This window comes from Pseudophryne corroboree, chromosome 8, assembly GCF_028390025.1.
Source record: "Pseudophryne corroboree isolate aPseCor3 chromosome 8, aPseCor3.hap2, whole genome shotgun sequence".
NCBI classification, from domain to species: domain Eukaryota; kingdom Metazoa; phylum Chordata; class Amphibia; order Anura; family Myobatrachidae; genus Pseudophryne; species Pseudophryne corroboree.
In genome coordinates this window covers 450297269-450316413 of record NC_086451.1, presented here as the reverse complement: position 1 = coordinate 450316413, position 19145 = coordinate 450297269, and the positions used below count along the sequence as shown (strand labels likewise).

The 19145-nt window shown below is 47.7% G+C and overlaps 1 protein-coding gene across 6 annotated transcripts in view; it reads left to right on the top strand.

The window, feature by feature from the left end:
* The first annotated feature begins 492 nt into the window (after positions 1–492).
* Positions 493–19145, top strand: part of COL11A2 (collagen type XI alpha 2 chain) — a 168232-nt gene continuing 149579 nt past the window's right edge. For all 6 annotated transcript variants that reach the window (XM_063938237.1, XM_063938235.1, XM_063938233.1 and 3 more), the window contains exon 1: positions 493–728. In XM_063938237.1, the coding sequence (XP_063794307.1) occupies positions 620–728 (109 nt within the window). In that variant the 5' untranslated portion in view covers positions 493–619. The remainder of the gene's footprint in view (positions 729–19145) is intronic.

Genomic DNA, 19145 nt, shown 5'->3' with positions numbered 1-19145 from the left:
GGCAGCTCTGCAGGGAGGCAGAGGGCCAGGGTAAGGTGTGCATTACAGCCATGGATGGAGGGGACCCAGGGGGGCTGGAAATGAAGTGAAGGGGAATGTGAGATAGATGGAAGAGAAGAAGAGGAAAATGGGGGAAAAGAAGAGACAGGCGGATGGGAGGAGAGAGAGAGAGAGCGCACAGAGGAGAGAGACAGAGAAAGTGACAGCTGCGAGAGAGAGGGTGTGATGGGGAATGGAAAGGTGAATGCAGATTTGGTGGAGCCTGGGAGAGGGAAATGGATATTATGAATTAGTGACAATCAGAAAGTGCGAATGTGAGAGAGGGGGGTAAATTAGTAGGGAAGTAGGTGACAGGGGGTGTGTTTAATGAAAGGGCGCTCACACAGGGTCTCACCTCAGTCACCCCCCCTCTCTCTCTCCTCCTCCCCTCCCAGTGCTGGGCAGCCCTCCCCTCTCCTCCCCAGGCTGCCTGCACATGGTGTAAGTAGAGAGTTTTCAGCAGTAGCTGCAGCCTGTCCTCTGCTCTCCTGTCCTGTCCTGTCCTGCTCCCTTTGCACCTCGCTCCTGCTGATCCTGCGGCCCTCCTCCTCTTCCCCTCCCTTCCCTGTACCTGGGCACCATGCCCCAGCCTCAGCGGCAGCCCAGGAGATGCAGGGTCCCCGGGGTGCCCCCTCTCTGCAGCCTGGCGCTGCTTCTCTTCTGGCAGCTGGTGAGGACCCAGGCAGCAGGTAAGACTGGCATGCTTCATGCCATTTGGGGTGCAGGCTGTGCGGGGGAAACCGATGGGAGGAAGGGTGCGGGAATGCTTAGGGAAATGCAAGTGCAGGCAGGATGCAACAAAAAAGTTGGAGTGCCCAATTGCATGCAGAATTGTGCATACAGAACATTTACCTTACTGGTGGCATTCTGGTCATTGATTAACTATGGGCACTCCTCGCTGTTCCCGTTGAACCTATGTGGAGAGTGCCCATAGCTGGTAGTCCCACCAGAACCTCGTAGAGATGGAAATTGTTTAAACCTGGGACCTGAAGTGACTTTGGAATATTTTGGAAGACAAAAATGCACTGTCAAAATAATCCATAGTGACCGAGAACTGCCTGGAATGACACAGTGCAGTGCCAGGCAGACAGGGAGCTGAGATGTCACTTCAGAAGAATGAAGTGACAGTTCTGCAACCGAAACCTGGTAACGGAATAGAGGAGAAGTTCTGCAGTAGAAAATTTAAAAATAGCAGGTGCAATGTGATAACTGACTGTTACGAGATGCTGGTGGTTGTTAAGCAAGCAAAATGTAATGAAGTGCCAGGATGTCTCTATACCTTTCCAGGGGGGTGCAGCCTGACCTGTCAGATCTGCTATAGGTGCTGTCATATTCTGTAAGTGCCTTTGGGAAAGAAAGAAAAGCGGCTACTCGGGAGCAGCTCCCGCCTGCTGGTTACATAGTGGTAAATGTCCCATTGGTGTGAAATCCTTGTACAAATAGGTGCAGATGTCACTGGGAGATGTCACCAGAAGACGGTGCTCACTGACATGCCACGGGGACCTCCAGTACCCTCAGTCTCCCTCAGGTCACCACACTTACACTTAGGATATTTAGGGATGTTCGTTGGATTATAGGACAAGCAAGAACCACCTGCTGTGGCTCTATAAGCACATTCCTGTTGGTTTTGGTTTGGATGCAATCCGTTACTCAGCCTGCGTGATGTATACTTAGCTGCGTTTATATATAATCTCCCTGCTACTGTTTCTCCATATTGTGGGTTCTGACATTTTTAACTGGTTCCTCTTCTGAAAGGTGTTTTTGGGTTCTGCTCTTCAAATTCTAATAAGTAAAAATAAGTCTTGCTAATGAGATGATGCTGTAGGATGCTCTGACCTGTGCTCTAGGGCTCAGAACTGTGTCTCGGTTGGACAAGTCTGTTTAGTGTGTGTTTAGGTATTGGGGTCTATGGTGTGTATATTGTCAGGCTATTTTTGTGTAGGTGATATAGGGACCCATAATGTAAAAGGCTCTACTAACTGATGATGTCATTGTCATCTGTACATGTCACTGCGGACTGTAAAGTGACACACAACATTCCACGCACACACACAATACAGCACAGACACGTATCTATACACAGTGTGCATGTGATGTGTCACTACATTGTACCTCACTATGAAATGTGTCACTGGGTATAGATACAGAATAACACAGGCATACCTCCCACTCCTGGCACAGCCTATTCATGGCTATGTATGAGCACAGTGTATGTATAGATGTGTGTATGTGAATAGCAGTGTTTGTATAGCTCTGGTGTGCGGTGTGCAGGGGAAGCAGGCGCCCAGGGAGCCCAGGTGGAGGTTACAATTAAGGATGTGAGCTCGGGCCCCCATATCACCCTCAGCGGAGGCTCATATCTCAGAGCAAGTGGTGCATGCAAGAGGCAGTGCTGCTAGACATATTACCATGCAGGCTCCTGCAGTATATGACCCTTAGCATTGGGGATGGGGGGCCATAACCTTTCGGTAAAGGGGGGGGGGGGGTGATAATGCTGCACAGATGGGCGTTTACAAGCCATAGGTAGACCCACCTTAACAAAGACCTTGAAGGGGCTGTTACTCCAGGATGGAAGGGGTTAATAGCATTGACTTATTATAAGGGGTTAACAATCCCAAAAATCGTTCATCCTGGAAGGGGTTAACATTCCCAAAGTACCTCCCACAAAAGGAACTTGTCACGTTTTTTTGGAACCTGAGATTAACTGGAAAGGGTTTAAAAAGTTTTCTTTTCTTTTTTTTAAATTATTTATTGTTGTTGTTTTTTAAGAGTAGGCAATGTTTTTGTTTAACTGGTAATCACTTTGGTGATATTATTATATTGTTTTTTAGTTGCTGAGTTAATTCCTATACTTGATACACTCCAATGTGCACTTATTAGCAAATAAATGTCTTTATAACTCACAGATATTATATAAAAGAAAAAAAAAAAAAAAAACATTTCAGGGCAGAATGACTGTATTTGGTTGAAACTGTGGGAGACCCCCCCCCCCCCCCCCAAAAAAAAACAACAACAAAAAAACAGAATTGCTTTTCTGAACGTTTTCACTGACATCTCTTCTCCAAGAAGAACAATGAGGATGTCTGATTGTTTGACCAGCCAGAATATTCTTTTTTTCCCCCTTTCTTTTTGTCGGTTTGTTTTTAATGAGCTCAGCACTGGCTGATGGAACAAGAACACTTTTATAGAGGGCTCAGAAATTTCCATGAAGGAAGACTGAGATCTGAGTAGCAGAAATCCATAAAAAAGGTGTTGGCAAGGGGAGGCTGCGAAGGAGACTTCTCGTCTTGCCCTGGAATCTGCAGGAATTGTAAAGTAACCGGCAGAAGTTGACTGAAAACCCCAACACTTCATAAAATATCGCTGTTTCCCTGAGTACAGGGACAGTCTGTGTGGCAGGCAGAGAGGTTATGCATCAGGACAAAGGTCCTCTATATGGGAACGCTACTAGTTAGTGACTAGTGTTAGGAAGGGACATTTCCAGGAATACAAGTCCACTGGGCCCCGGACGTAAGGAGACCAGAGTGGTACCAAACGGTGATCTTGCTAGGTGATGCTGAAACCCTTCTGAAGTCATTAGTCTTGGGCCAAATCCACATTCTAGTCTGGTTCCAGAACCTGCTTGAACAGAGGTCACTCTAGGACAGGGTATCACTATGTGCCATAGTGTCACATAGAGCTGCTTAAGAACAGGCAACTTTGGTAAATAGGGGAGGTCTACCACTTCTTAGAATCAGAGCCCATGGGGCCCTAGGCCAAATACAAATTTGGGCCTCCTTTTCTCCTTTCATTTGTCAAACAGAAAACAGTTTTTAGTAATTGAAGCTCCCTGGGCCCTAAGAGAGAGCCTAGGTTGCCTAATGGATGATCCAAGTCTAAGAATAGGTCATGTCTGTATTACAGATCTTGTTGAAGGAGCATTCACAAGGTGTAGACCATCCCATATGGCTGTCTACTTCTACAGGTGTTTCAAGGAAAGAAATCACTTTTTTATTTATTTTCCCTAAAAATGAATAAACTATTTTGGAGTTTCAGTTTCCAACTATTGGAAGTTACTTTCCGATAAACCAGGAACGATATTTTCCGATAAACCAGGACCGATGCAATGTCGCCGTGTTGCCAGCCTCTAAGGGTGTGGTAGGCAGATTTACTGTGTCTAACCTCTGGTCTCTGTCCCTTGTGCGACTTCACAGTGTTCTAGTCAATGCTCTCTTCTGTCCTCATTCCTCTACCTGCTCTGTCAGTGCCAGGGGAGGAGGAGGCCCACTGAATAGTTTGGAAGAGGTGTCAGCTATGTCAGTGAGAGACAGCGGGGGTGCTGAGAGCGAAGGATGAAAGCCGAGCCTGTTAGGAGTCAGCTAGGAATCTGGACACTCTTGTTGAAGTAGAGAGAGAGCGAGAGAGCAATGTGTCAATCACCTGTGTCCCACACTACTGAGTAACCCAATGTACCCACCACCCTATAGGCTGTTATTACACAGTGCTCTACTATAGGGGGCGATCTATATATGATGAGTAGATAGATAGTATAGGAGTCAATATATACACTGCCAATCTCTAGTGGTGTAGTATGGTATGCCGGCGGCCGAGCTCCCGGCGACCAGCATACCGGCGCCGGGAGCCCGACCGCTGGCATACCGACAGCGTGGCGAGCGAAAATGAGCCCCTTGCGGGCTCGCTGCACTTGCCAACGCAGCGTGCACGGTGGCACGCTACACGTGCCACACTATTTATTCTCCCTCCAGGGGGGTCGTGGACCCCCAAGAGGGAGAAAACGTGTCGGTATGCCGGCTGTCGGGATTCCGGCGCCGGTATACTGTGCGCCGGGATCCCGACAGCCGACAAACTGAAGACCACCCAATCTCTAGGCATGCAAATTCCGATATGTGTCTGAGGGATCTATGTATGATGCCTTGGAGAGAGATAAAGTACTAGACATTCAGCTCCTAACTACCATGGGGTAAATTTACTAAAATGGGAGTTCTATTTAAGATGAGATGTTGCCTATAGCAACCAATCAGATTTCAGGTATTATCTTCTAGAAGGTACTAGATAAATGAGAAGTAGAACCTGATTGGTTGCTATGGGCAACATCCCATCTGAAATAGAACTCCCATCTTAGTAAATTTACCCCCATGTTACAGGCTGTGTTTTAAAAATGACAGGAGCTGGTTGGCTGTTACTTTATCTCCGTCCTTTTTATCTCACTCCAAGGCTTAGTACATAGATCCCCCCCCCCCCCCCCCCCCCAGAGTTGTAACCATCGGGACGCATGCTCAGTGTGTATCAGACTCATGCGCAGATTTAAAACATCGGCCACTTGTGTGCACCATCACCACTACCTGCACCACTGAATCAGAGCCATAGTATGGAGTAATAATAGGTGTAGGTAGGAAGTATATGGAATAACAAGAAGAGTGACAGGATAGGTGCTCTACCAATATCAGAATATGGGGAAATAATACGGGCTATTAGTAGGTGTTATAGGAATATACTGTATGATACGGATGGATAGGACAGGGTTTGGTTGATGTGGGTGTTTATTATACTCTTCAACAGTCCCACTTTGGCCAGACCTGGTTGGGTGGTTGGAAGAGATGGTTACGAGAGTATTGGGATTTTTACCTGATGTGATTTAATGCTGAGAGTTATAGCTGTTGTCCTACCCGCACTCTGCTAAACCTTTGCCCACATTCACCCAAACCCATGGATATTCCTGTGGAGCCATGCCCTTTACCAACAGGCCATTTCCACCAGTTCCAGCTGTTGTGAGGTACTGTATGGTTATATGGGGCTATAGGAGGTGTCATAGGGAGTAATAGATGTATCAGAGATTATGTGGAGTAGAAGAAACAGTCCTGAGAGGGGATGTAAGGAAGTATTAGGTAATTACAGGAGTTATTTGGAAGAATCAAATAATATTGTTTAGAATTATAGGGAGGGGCATACTGGAGTTATAGGGAGGGGCATACTGGAGTTATAGGGAGGGGCATAATGGAGTTATAGGGAGGGGCATAATGGAATTATAGGGAGGGGCATAATGGAATTGTAGGGAGGGGCATACTGGAGTTATACGGAGGGGCATAATGGAGTTATAGGGAGGGGCATAATGGAATTATAGGGAGGGGCATAATGGAATTGTAAGGAGGGGCATACTGGAGTTATAGGGAGGGGCATAATGGAGTTATAGGGAGGGGTAGATTGGAGTTACAGGGAGGGGTATAATGGAGTTATAGGGAGGGGTATAATGGAATTATAGGGAGGGGCATAATAAAGTTATACGAAGGGGCATTATGGAGTTATAGGGAGGGGCATAATGGAGTTATAGGTAGGGGCATTATGGAGTTATAGGGAGGGGCATAATGGAGTTATAGGTAGGGGCATAATGGAGTTATAGGAGGGACATAATGGAGTTATAGGGAGGGGCATAATGGAGTTATAGGAGGGGCATAATGGAGTTATAGGGAGGGGCATAATGGAGTTATAGGTAGGGGCATAATGGAGTTATAGGAGGGGCATAATGGAGTTATAGGGAGGGGCATAATGGAGTTATAGGAAGGGGCATTATGGAGTTATAGGGAGGGGCATAATGGAGTTATAGGTAGGGGCATTATGGAGTTATAGGGAGGGGCATAATGGAGTTATAGGTAGGGGCATAATGGAGTTATAGGAGGGACATAATGGAGTTATAGGGAGGGGCATAATGGAGTTATAGGAGGGGCATAATGGAGTTATAGGGAGGGGCATAATGGAGTTATAGGTAGGGGCATAATGGAGTTATAGGTAGGGGCATAATGGAGTTATAGGAGGGGCATAATGGAGTTATAGGAGGGGCATAATGGAGTTATAGGGAGGGGCATAATGGAGTTATAGGGAGGGGTAGATTGGAGTTACAGGGAGGGGTATAATGGAGTTATAGGGAGGGGTATAATGGAATTATAGGGAGGGGCATAATAAAGTTATACGAAGGGGCATTATGGAGTTATAGGGAGGGGCATAATGGAGTTATAGGTAGGGGCATTATGGAGTTATAGGGAGGGGCATAATGGAGTTATAGGTAGGGGCATAATGGAGTTATAGGAGGGGCATAATGGAGTTAGGTAGGGGCATAATGGAGTTATAGGTAGGGGCATAATGGAGTTATAGGAGGGGCATAATGGAGTTATAGGGAGGGGCATAATGGAGTTATAGGAGGGGCATAATGAAGTTATAGGGAGGGGCATAACGGATGCCTGAGTTTAGGGGGAGCTAAATCACCAGATTAGTGATGTTTGTGCAGTTGTCTGATGGTATTTGTACTGGGCATGCATCCTGATGATTTTCCCCGGAGGAAGCAGTGAGATTTTGGAAGCAGAAAAGTGGTATCTCAGTGGGCATTCCTGGGTGGTAACGAGGTGGTGGTGGGGGGTTTAGCTAGATATTGGTGTGCCCGCATCCAAATACACAATTCACAGGCGGCTGTGTTCATACGGACGTTCTAGGCAGCGACTGATGGTGCGACTTTACATGCAGAGCGGATCAGGGATGCAGCTGGTGGGCGTCTCTCTGCACCATTCCTGCAGCTTCAGCATAAATTTGCAATTGTTCTGCGTGAAAAGTCGCAGCCGCGTCTGGATTAGCGCCCATCTCTGAATTAGCCCCATAATGTCATTTATTCAGTGTCTTTATTTTTGCTGTGGCACCCCCCTTACTGCGCGCTGGTGGCTGACATGGAGGGACAAGGGAAGAAATGGAGTAGGTCAGAACCTACGGGACGGAGCAGTGTCTGCCGCAAAAGATGGGCGGTGCCACATAGGGCGTCAGCGTGGCCGGCGCCGGTCCTGCATATGAGAAAATATTATATAGAGTAGCAGGAAATTTATATGCAGGGAGAATAATAGTAGGAACTATAGGAAGGTATTATGCAGAATAATATAAGGAACTGTACTTGGAGGAGGGATTTAGGGCAGTAGGGACTGGGCCCAGGTACTTTTCAAGGGGTGTGGCCTAATCACAGGAGGCGTGGTCATGCATCCTTAGAATAAAATACAGAACAAAACTGTATTTTAAGCGCCTCCCTGGCCACACAGCAGCATGTGTTGGGCTGAGGAGAAGAGCTGCAGCTGCTGCCAGGTAAGGGAGAGAGGTACTGGGCCCCTCCATCAGACCTGGGCTCAGGTAATTTGTACCCCCAGCCCCCCCCCTCTTGGCACCACTGAAGGGATTTACCAATGTTATAGTGGACAGACAGTATAGGCTCAGTCTAAACAGTCCTACATTAGGACAAGCTTATTTAGGAGTTTATATGGTGCATTAGTTGGGGTTTAAGGGCCTGTTTCAGAGTTGAGAGCAAAATGCTTCTTTTTAGAATGACTAAGTTTTGCAATCAATTCAGACTTTGGGCCCAAATGTATTAAGCCTTAAAAGGTGATAAAGTGGAGACGGATAAAGAGTGATAATGTCCAAGCCTTAGCCAACCAGCTCCTGTCATTTTTCAACACACAACCTGTTACATGGCACTTAGGAGCTGATTGGCTTGTACTTTATCACTCCTTAGCCATCTTCACTTTATCACTTTTTAATGCTTAATACATTTGGTCCTTGGTCCTAAGGGCAATTCCGCAGCTTCTTCCCCTTCATGAACTTGTATCAGATGCAGGCGAAATAACACTGGACTGGGGTTGGCCATCAAATTTCGATCTTTTAAAATAGTTGATGGCCATGCCATATACATCACTATAATAGTTTTGCTCCCCCATTGATATGGGAGACACGATGCATTGATAGAAATGAGCCAAAAAATCACCATGTGGCGATATACTTACCTATTCCCCGGCTTCTCTGGATCCACTGTGTATGCGTCTACTTTTCATTTTCTTTTTTTTGGGGTTGCACAATTTTCCCAGCACTGCTAGGGCACATAGGGCAAAATAATATCGATACTGGAAACAATCGATATTAAATACACACATGGTGATCCTGTATCATTACAAGACCTTCTCTCTGAGGGCTGAAAATGCTATAAATGGGTGTTAACGTTTACAACCATTTAGACACGGGCAGATTTATCAAAGCTTGGAGAGAGATCAAATGGAAAGAGATAAAGTACCAGCCAATCAGCGCCATCTGTCATTTTTCAAACACAGCCTGCAACATGGTAATTAGACACCGAGGGGTAGATGTGTGAAGGGTCATTACAAGGTATAGCGCTATCTGCGCACGTTATGTGCTACAGATACCGCATACCCGGATGTATTATGGCCACGTTGCGTGTTCTATGTCCAGGACGCCCCAGTCTTTATCGTTGCTGCTATCTACAAGATAGCGCGACGATGTGCTAGGTAATGTATGAACGCTCAATGGCGCTACTGATTTCGTCAGCGGCAGCTGTCATTGCCCGGCGCGCAGTACTGTCCCTGGCTGCTCTGTTACAAGTGTGGAAATGCTATATTTTATATATTTTATGTAAAGGGCCATTCATTAGTTGGGGCTGCCTAATAATCAGCAAACTCAAAAGTTTTTGGCGTTTATAGGAGTGAACAAATGCCATCTTTAAATGGCGTTTGTTCTCCGAACCCAGCTCCTGCCTATGAGTAGCTCAGGATGCTGCCAACTCTCCAGGGGCGTCTCTAGAGAGGAAGGGACCCGTGTGCAGACTCCGTGTGTGGGCCCCCTCCTCTCCCGTAGCCATCATGCTGCTGCTAGCACTCTGAGCGCTGTAGACTCTGGCACAGTGCCAGGGTCTACAGCGCATGCGCAGGACTCCGAAAAATGGCCGCCGCGCCATTTTTATCGGAGTCCTGTGCATGCGCTGTAGACCCTGGCACTGTGCCAGAGTCTCTAGTGGTCAGTACACTAGCAGCGGCAGTGACGGCTACAGGAGAGGAGGGGGCCCACACACGGTCATCGATGCGCTCCGGAAAGGTAAGTATAGGAGAAATGGGTGCAGTGTGTGTGATGTGGGCCCCCCGGGACTCAGGGCCCGTGTGCACCGCACCCATTATAGAAACACCAATGCTACTCTCTGTCTGTCCAGCGGCTCTGGTCACACATGCAGAAGCCGGCAACGGGGGTGCAAAGTAACGCTGCCACTAAAGTAGCAATGTTACTGATCGTGGGGACGGGATGTAGATATGTGACCGGGGGTCAGGAGACCTACATCCCGAACCCTCACCATCCTGATGGTCGGCATGCCGACCAAGAGGGACTATTCCCACTCGTGTTGCGCACGTCTCCTCGCCGCCCAACCCGTGGGGACAGCTGCTTTCAAGGACAGCTGCTCTGGTGATAAGTATCCCCCGCCGAAACTCGCGGTGAGCTGTAAACGTAATCATCTAGGGCTACCCCCCCCTCCACCTCCCCCGATGGTGAATAGGCCCCTAAGTGTGATGTTATATACTGCAATTGGAAGAGCCACATATGATTTATAGGCTAGCAGCAGTTACAGACAGCAATGGGAGTAATGGAAGATGAGTGCTGTAGCATTGGGAAGCATTAGACATTCCTAGCATTAGTGTTTATAATAAGAATTTACTTACCGATAATTCTATTTCTCGGAGTCCGTAGTGGATGCTGGGGTTCCTGAAAGGACCATGGGGAATAGCGGCTCCGCAGGAGACAGGGCACAAAAAAGTAAAGCTTTACTAGGTCAGGTGGTGTGCACTGGCTCCTCCCCCTATGACCCTCCTCCAGACTCCAGTTAGGTACTGTGCCCGGACGAGCATACACAATAAGGGAGGCATTTTGAATCCCGGGTAAGACTCATACCAGCCACACCAATCACACCGTACAACTTGTGATCTAAACCCAGTTAACAGTATGACAACAGAAAGGGCCTCTTAAAGATGGCTCCTTAACAATAACCCGAATTAGTTAACAATAACTATGTACAAGTATTGCAGATAATCCGCACTTGGGATGGGCGCCCAGCATCCACTACGGACTCCGAGAAATAGAATTATCGGTAAGTAAATTCTTATTTTCTCTATCGTCCTAAGTGGATGCTGGGGTTCCTGAAAGGACCATGGGGATTATACCAAAGCTCCCAAACGGGCGGGAGAGTGCGGATGACTCTGCAGCACCGAATGAGAGAACTCCAGGTCCTCCTTTGCCAGGGTATCAAATTTGTAAAATTTTACAAACGTGTTCTCCCCCGACCACGTAGCTGCTCGGCAGAGTTGTAATGCCGAGACCCCTCGGGCAGCCGCCCAAGATGAGCCCACCTTCCTTGTGGAGTGGGCTTTTACAGTTTTAGGCTGTGGCAGGCCTGCCACAGAATGTGCAAGTTGAATTGTGTTACAAATCCAACGAGCAATCGACTGCTTAGAAGCAGGTGCGCCCAACTTGTTGGGTGCATACAATATAAACAGCGAGTCAGATTTTCTGACTCCAGCCGTCCTTGCAATGTATATTTTTAAGGCTCTGACAACGTCCAACAACTTGGAGTCCTCCAAGTCGCTAGTGGCCGCAGGCACCACAATAGGTTGGTTCAGATGAAATGCTGATACCACTTTAGGGAGAAAATGCGGACGAGTCCGCAGTTCTGCCCTATCCGAATGGAAGATTAGATAAGGACTTTTATAAGATAAAGCCGCCAATTCAGATACTCTCCTGGCAGATGCCAGGGCTAGTAACATAGTCACTTTCAATGTGAGATATTTCAAATCCACCTTTTTCAATGGTTCAAACCAATGGGATTTGAGGAAATCTAAAACTACATTTAGATCCCACGGTGCCACCGGAGGCACCACAGGAGGCTGTATATGCAGTACTCCCTTGACAAAAGTCTGGACCTCAGGGACAGAGGCCAATTCTTTTTGGAAGAATATTGACAGGGCCGAAATTTGAACCTTAATGGATCCCAATTTGAGACCCATAGATAATCCTGATTGCAGGAAATGTAGGAAACGACCCAGTTGGAATTCCTCCGTCGGAACCCTCCGATCCTCGCACCACGCTACATATTTTCGCCAAATGCGGTGATAATGTTTCACGGTGACTTCCTTCCGTGCCTTAATCAAGGTAGGAATGACTTCTTCTGGAATGCCTTTCCCTTTTAGGATCTGGCGTTCAACCGCCATGCCGTCAAACGCAGCCGCGGTAAGTCTTGAAAAAGACAGGGACCCTGCTGTAGCAGGTCCCTTCTCAGAGGTAGAGGCCACGGTTCGTCCGTGAGCATCTCTTGAAGTTCCGGATACCAAGTCCTTCTCGGCCAATCCGGAACCACTAGTATTGTTCTTACTCTTCTTTGCCGTATGATCTTCAATACCTTTGGTATGAGCGGCAGAGGAGGAAACACATACACTGACTGGTACACCCAAGGAGTTACCAGTGCGTCCACAGCTATTGCCTGTGGATCTCTTGACCTGGCGCAATATTTGTCCAGTTTCTTGTTGAGGCGAGACGCCATCATGTCTACAATTGGTCTTTCCCAACGGTCTATTAACATGTTGAAGACTTCTGGATGTAGACCCCACTCTCCCGGATGAAGATCGTGTCTGCTGAGGAAGTCTGCTTCCCAGTTGTCCACGCCCGGGATGAACACTGCTGACAGTGCTATCACGTGATTCTCCGCCCAGCGAAGAATCTTGGCAGCTTCTGCCATTGCACTCCTGCTTCTTGTGCCGCCCTGCCTGTTTACATGGGCGACCGCCGTGATGTTGTCCGACTGAATCAACACCGGCTTTCCTTGCAGGAGAAGTTCCGCCTGGCTTAGAGCATTGTAGATTGCTCTTAGTTCCAGAATGTTTATGTGAAGAGACTTTTCCAGACTCGTCCATACTCCCTGGAAGTTTCTTCCTTGTGTGACTGCTCCCCAGCCTCTCAGGCTGGCGTCCGTGGTCACCAGGATCCAATCCTGAATGCCGAATCTGCGGCCTTCTAATAGGTGAGCCTTCTGCAACCACCACAGAAGTGACACCCTTGTCTTTGGTGACAGGGTTATTCGCAGGTGCATCTGCAGATGCGACCCTGACCATTTGTCCAACAGATCCCTTTGGAATATTCTTGCATGGAATCTGCCGAATGGAATTGCTTCGTAAGAAGCCACCATTTTTCCCAGGACTCTTGTGCATTGATGTACTGACACTTTTCCTGGTTTTAGGAGGTTCCTGACCAGATCGGATAACTCCTTGGCTTTTTCCTCTGGAAGGAAAACCTTTTTCTGAACCGTGTCCAGAATCATTCCTAGGAACAGCAGACGAGTTGTCGGGATTAAATGGGATTTTGGAATATTCAGAATCCACCCGTGTTGTCTTAGCACCTCTTGAGATAGTGCTAAAGCTGTCTCCAGCTGTTCTCTGGACCTTGCCCTTATTAGGAGATCGTCCAAGTATGGGATAACTAATACGCCTTTTCTTCGAAGAAGAATCATCATCTCGGCCATTACCTTGGTAAAGACCCGAGGCGCCGTGGACAATCCGAACGGCAGCGTCTGAAACTGATAGTGACAGTTTTGAACAATGAACCTGAGGTACCCCTGGTGTGCGGGGTAAATCGGAACGTGTAGATACGCATCCTTGATGTCCAAGGATACCATAAAGTCCCCTTCTTCCAGGTTCGCTATCACTGCTCTGAGTGACTCCATCTTGAACTTGAACTTTTTTATGTAGAGGTTCAAGGACTTCAGATTTAGAATAGGCCTTACCGAACCATCCGGCTTCGGTACCACAAATAGAGTGGAATAATACCCCTTTCCTTGTTGTAATAGGGGTACTTTGACTATCACCTGCTGAGCGTACAGCTTGTGAATGGCTTCCAACACCCTCTCCCTTTCGGAAGAGACGGTTGGTAAGGCAGACTTCAGGAAACGATGAGGAGGATCCGTCTCTAATTCCAACCTGTACCCCTGAGATATTATCTGCAGGATCCAGGGGTCTACCTGCGAGTGAGCCCACTGCGCGCTGTAATTTTTGAGACGGCCCCCCACTGTCCCCGAGTCCGCTTGAGAGGCCCCAGCGTCATGCTGAGGTTTTTGCAGGAGCCGGGGAGGGCTTCTGTTCCTGGGAAGGAGCTGCCTGTTGGTGTCTCTTCCCTCTTCCTCTGCCTCGTGGCAGGTACGACAAGCCCTTTGCTCTCTTATTTTTGTAGGAGCGAAAAGGCTGCGGTTGAAAGGTCGGTGCCTTTCTCTGTTGGGGAGTGACTTGAGGTAAAAAAGTGGATTTCCCGGCAGTAGCCGTGGCCACCAAGTCTGATAGACCAACTCCAAATAACTCCTCCCCTTTATACGGCAAAACCTCCATGTGACGTTTTGAATCCGCATCGCCTGTCCACTGTCGTGTCCATAAGGCTCTTCTGGCTGAAATGGACATAGCACTCATCCGAGATGCCAGTGTGCAAATATCCCTCTGTGCATCACGCATATAGATAAATGCATCCTTTATTTGTTCTAACGACAGTAAAACATTGTCCCTATCTAGGGTATCAATATTTTCAATCAGGGATTCTGACCAAACTACTCCAGCACTGCACATCCAGGCAGTTGCTATAGCTGGTCGTAGTATAACACCTGCATGTGTGTATATATTCTTTTGAATAACTTCCATCTTTCTATCTGATGGATCCTTAAGTGCGGCCGTCTCAGGAGAGGGTAACGCCACTTGTTTGGATAAGCGTGTGAGCGCCTTGTCCACCTTAGGGGGTGTTTCCCAGCGCGCCCTAACCTCTGGCGGGAAAGGGTATAATGCCAATAACTTTTTTGAAATTATCAACTTTTTATCAGGAGCAACCCACGCTTCATCACACACGTCATTTAATTCTTCTGATTCAGGAAAAACTGTTTGTAGTTTTTTCACACCATACATAATACCCTGTTTTACGGTATCTGTAGTATCAGCTAAATGTAACGTCTCCTTCATTGCCAAAATCATATAACGTGTGGCCCTACTGGAAAATACGTTTGAATTTCTACCGTCGTCACTGGAATCAGTGCCCGTGTCTGGGTCTGTGTCGACCGACTGAGGCAAAGGGCGTTTTACAGCCCCTGACGGTGTTTGAGGCGCCTGTACAGGCATTAATTGATTGTCCGGCCGCCTCATGTCCTCAACTGACTGTTTAAGGGAAGATAAACCATCACGTAATTCCACAAATAAAGGCATCCATTCTGGTGTCGACCCCCTGGGGGGTGACATCTGCATATTTGGCAATTGCTCCGCCTCCACACCAATATCGTCCTCATACATGTCGACACCACGTACCGACACACACCGCAAACTCACAGGGAATGCTCTAATGAAGACAGGACCCACTAGCCCTTTTGGGGAGACAGAGGGAGAGTCTGCCAGCACACACCACAAAGCGCTATATATACAAGGGATATCCTTATATTAAGTGCTCCCTTATAGCTGCTTTAATATATATATATATAGCCATTAATGTGCCCCCCCTCTCTGTTTTACCCTGTTTCTGTAGTGCAGTGCAGGGGAGAGACCTGGGAGCCGTTCTGACCAGCGGAGCTGTGACAGAAAATGGCGCCGTGTGCTGAGGAGATAGGCCCCGCCCCTTTTTCGGCGGGTTCTTCTCCCGCTATTTTTCCAGTCAGGCAGGGGTTAAATATCTCCATATAGCCCCTATGGGCTATATGTGAGGTATTTTTAGCCTTGTATAAGGTTTATATTTGCCTCTCAGAGCGCCCCCCCCCAGCGCTCTGCACCCTCAGTGACTGCCCAGTGAAGTGTGCTGAGAGGAAAATGGCGCACAGCTGCAGTGCTGTGCGCTACCTTATGAAGACTGAGGAGTCTTCAGCCGCCGGTTTCCGGACCTCTTCACGCTTCAGCATCTGCAAGGGGGTCGGCGGCGCGGCTCCGGGACCGGACTCCACGGCTGGGCCTGTGTTCGATCCCTCTGGAGCTAATGGTGTCCAGTAGCCAAGCAGCAAATCCACTCTGCATGCAGGTGAGTTTACTACTTTCCCCCTAAGTCCCACGTTGCAGTGATCCTGTTGCCAGCAGGACTCACTGTAAAGAAAAAAACCTAAACTAAACTTTCTCTAAGCAGCTCTTTAGGAGAGCCACCTAGATTGCACCCTTCTCGTTCGGGCACAAAATCTAACTGGAGTCTGGAGGAGGGTCATAGGGGGAGGAGCCAGTGCACACCACCTGACCTAGTAAAGCTTTACTTTTTTGTGCCCTGTCTCCTGCGGAGCCGCTATTCCCCATGGTCCTTTCAGGAACCCCAGCATCCACTTAGGACGATAGAGAAATAATAATAACTGGTGAGGTCAGGACCACATGATGTCTGTGTTTTTATTTCCCTTTATGACAGACCGTTTGTAACCCGATAGATTTCTCTGCTCTTCAAATTAATGACGAGAGAGACGTGCAATGTGAAACGTCACTGAGGAAATTGTTGTGGGTGTGATCTGGGCTCAGAGGTTCCTGTCACACAAAGCATAATGCGGAGATTATACTCCGTGGTGGCTCCACTACGGGAATAGCCGGCAGAGGTTTAATGCAAGACGCCTGTCCCCCGCTTTCCACATATACAGTACATACAGTACCGCAGTTTCTCTATATGCACCACACTTTACTATACCTTCCTACTCCTATTAATCCTCATTCCTCATCTGTTTCTAATAATTTATATTCCCTATAAAATGTAATCCACAAGGGGTCTATTTACTAAGCCTTGGGTGGATATAAAGCAGCCGGAGATAAAGTACCAGCCAATCAGATCCTAGCTGTCATTTTTCAAACATAGCCTGTGACATGGCAGTTAGGAGCTGATTGGCTGGAACTTTTATCTCCGTCCACTTTATCTCCATCCAGGACTTAGTAAATAGACCATCAATTATGGGCCTAATTCGGACTGGATCGCTGCAGCGGCAGTGATCGCAGTCTGAAGCCCTCTGTGGAGTGCGCTCACGCAGCGTATGCACCGCGGGAGCCCAGTGAGATGCTAAAAGCATCTCAGGGCCGCGATTACCTCTGCCTGATTGACAGGTAGAAATGGTCACGGGGCAGGAGGGGGCGTGCCAAAGGCGATTGAACGGCGTTGGTGGGCGATGTACAGACACGCCTCTGTTGCAGGGGGCGGGCCACGGCGGCTGCATGAGATCACGCGTAGCCACTGCGACCTAGGATATGGCGAGTTGCGGCCTGCCAGCGCGCAGAAGCAGCACTGGCAGGGAGCTACTCAGCGGGTGCAAAAGCATCCCTTGCGGGAGGGACAGAGCCAGACATGCGGGGCGGACTAGCCCTGTGCTGGGCGTCCTCCCGCATGTCTGAGAAACTGATCGTAGATGTGCTAAATTTACCACATCTACGATCAGATCTGAATTATCCCCATAATCATGTATTTGTTATAAACACGTTTGTGACTATATTTCATTAGAACTGTCACAAGAACTACACATTCCTATATAACCTGCTAGATAATACTTTCTATAATATATGGAGGTAGAGCGCCTATTACACATGTACCTGTAGTCAGGGGTGGCAAGAGGGAGGTGGGCAGGTACTAATTACCCAGGCTTGTTGGAGGGGCCGACCTGTGCCATGGCCTCCCTGGATTTGGCCACACACCCCTCAGTAACCAGGCCCGTGGCCTCTCTTGGTAGCCCTTCCTGTGGTGAGAGTAAGGGTATATGAAGGGATGGTGGCAGCCATTTTGTGTGCTGAACCGATATTTCTGAGAACTGACAGTTAGAGAAGTTGCCCACAGCCAGCAACCAATGAGCTTCTAGCTATCATTTATCAAGTAGATACTATAAAATGATAGCTGTAAGCTGATTAGTTGCTACGGGCAACTTCTCCACTTTTCCTCTGTAGAAGGTTTGATATATCTCACAAATGAGTAAATTGTCTTTATATTTAGAGATTCTTATTCAGCTTACAAATTGGCTGCTTCCATAGGCTATAGGTGGCAGATAGCAGGGACATGACTTTATTATACTTTTATTTTATTTGCCCTTTTGATGTTTGGATTGGACAGCCATCCACATAGCCAATCAGAGTAGGGAATGTTGGACAGCACCACCTAAATTTGTAGGGGTGCACAATGGTTAATGTAAGGCACTTTGCAATATGCTGAGTAATTGCCTCTATATATAGCCAATCAGATTCTACTTAACATTTATCTAGCTACTTCTAGAACAGGCATGTCCAAACTGCGGCCCTCCAGCTGTTGAGAAACCACACATTCCAGCATGCTCTGACACAGCTATAGCATTCTCTGACAGCAAAACTGTGTCAGGGCATGCTGGGATATGTAGTTTCACAACAGCTGGAGGGCCGCAGTTTGGACATGCCTGTTCTAGAAGATAATAGATAGAATCTTTTTGGTTGCTATGGGCAACATCACCAGTTCTAAAAAAACTCCCACCTTAGTAAATTTACTCAATAGTCTTAAGGTGCCCACACACAGCACGATAATTTAAACGATGTGGGCATATCCGATCGATCAGAATGACATGTCATTTAAGAAGTGTCTTGTACACGGACAATAACGACGGCGATGCTCGCACCCTCAGGTCGTTCGCCACCTCCTCAGATCTCTTCAACATGCAGAAAGATCTGAGGAGGTGGTGAATGATGCCATGCTGCCGAATGCAGCATGGCCGCACTTCCTCCCGCCGTTGCTCTTCGTTTCCAGCAACGGCAAGTGTCTGCATTTGCCTATGCCGGCACCCCGCCGGGGCCCGTTGCTAGCGATGTGTTCCTGGAGGACACATCGCACACACCGTGGTGGGCACCCTTAGATAAGAGAGCCTTAATAATTTGGGTGTGGAGGGCTCACCTTTGTCGGAAGGGGTATGTGACATTGGAAGCCGACATCTTGTGAGCATACGTAATACTAATAATGTGACTGTAGCCTACGAAGTCAGTAAATCTAGTGCTCATGCTCACAAAATGGCCGTCACACCCAGGTCTTGATCAAGAGACAGGTCTCAGAAGACCAGGCCTAGTATGGATCATTTTTCGCAGCTCACTTGACCAGTTATATTTTCATTTTATATATTTAATATTTGCATATTGTTTCATACATGTATGTGCCCTAGGGGGAGCTTGGAGAGCCAAAGTTTCAAAATAGATAAAATACCAGCTTCGGTAATTTTACAGGTTTTAAAAGTGTTTAAAAAAATGTCAGAAGCTGATTGGTTGGTACTTTATCTCTCTCCAAGGTTCGATACA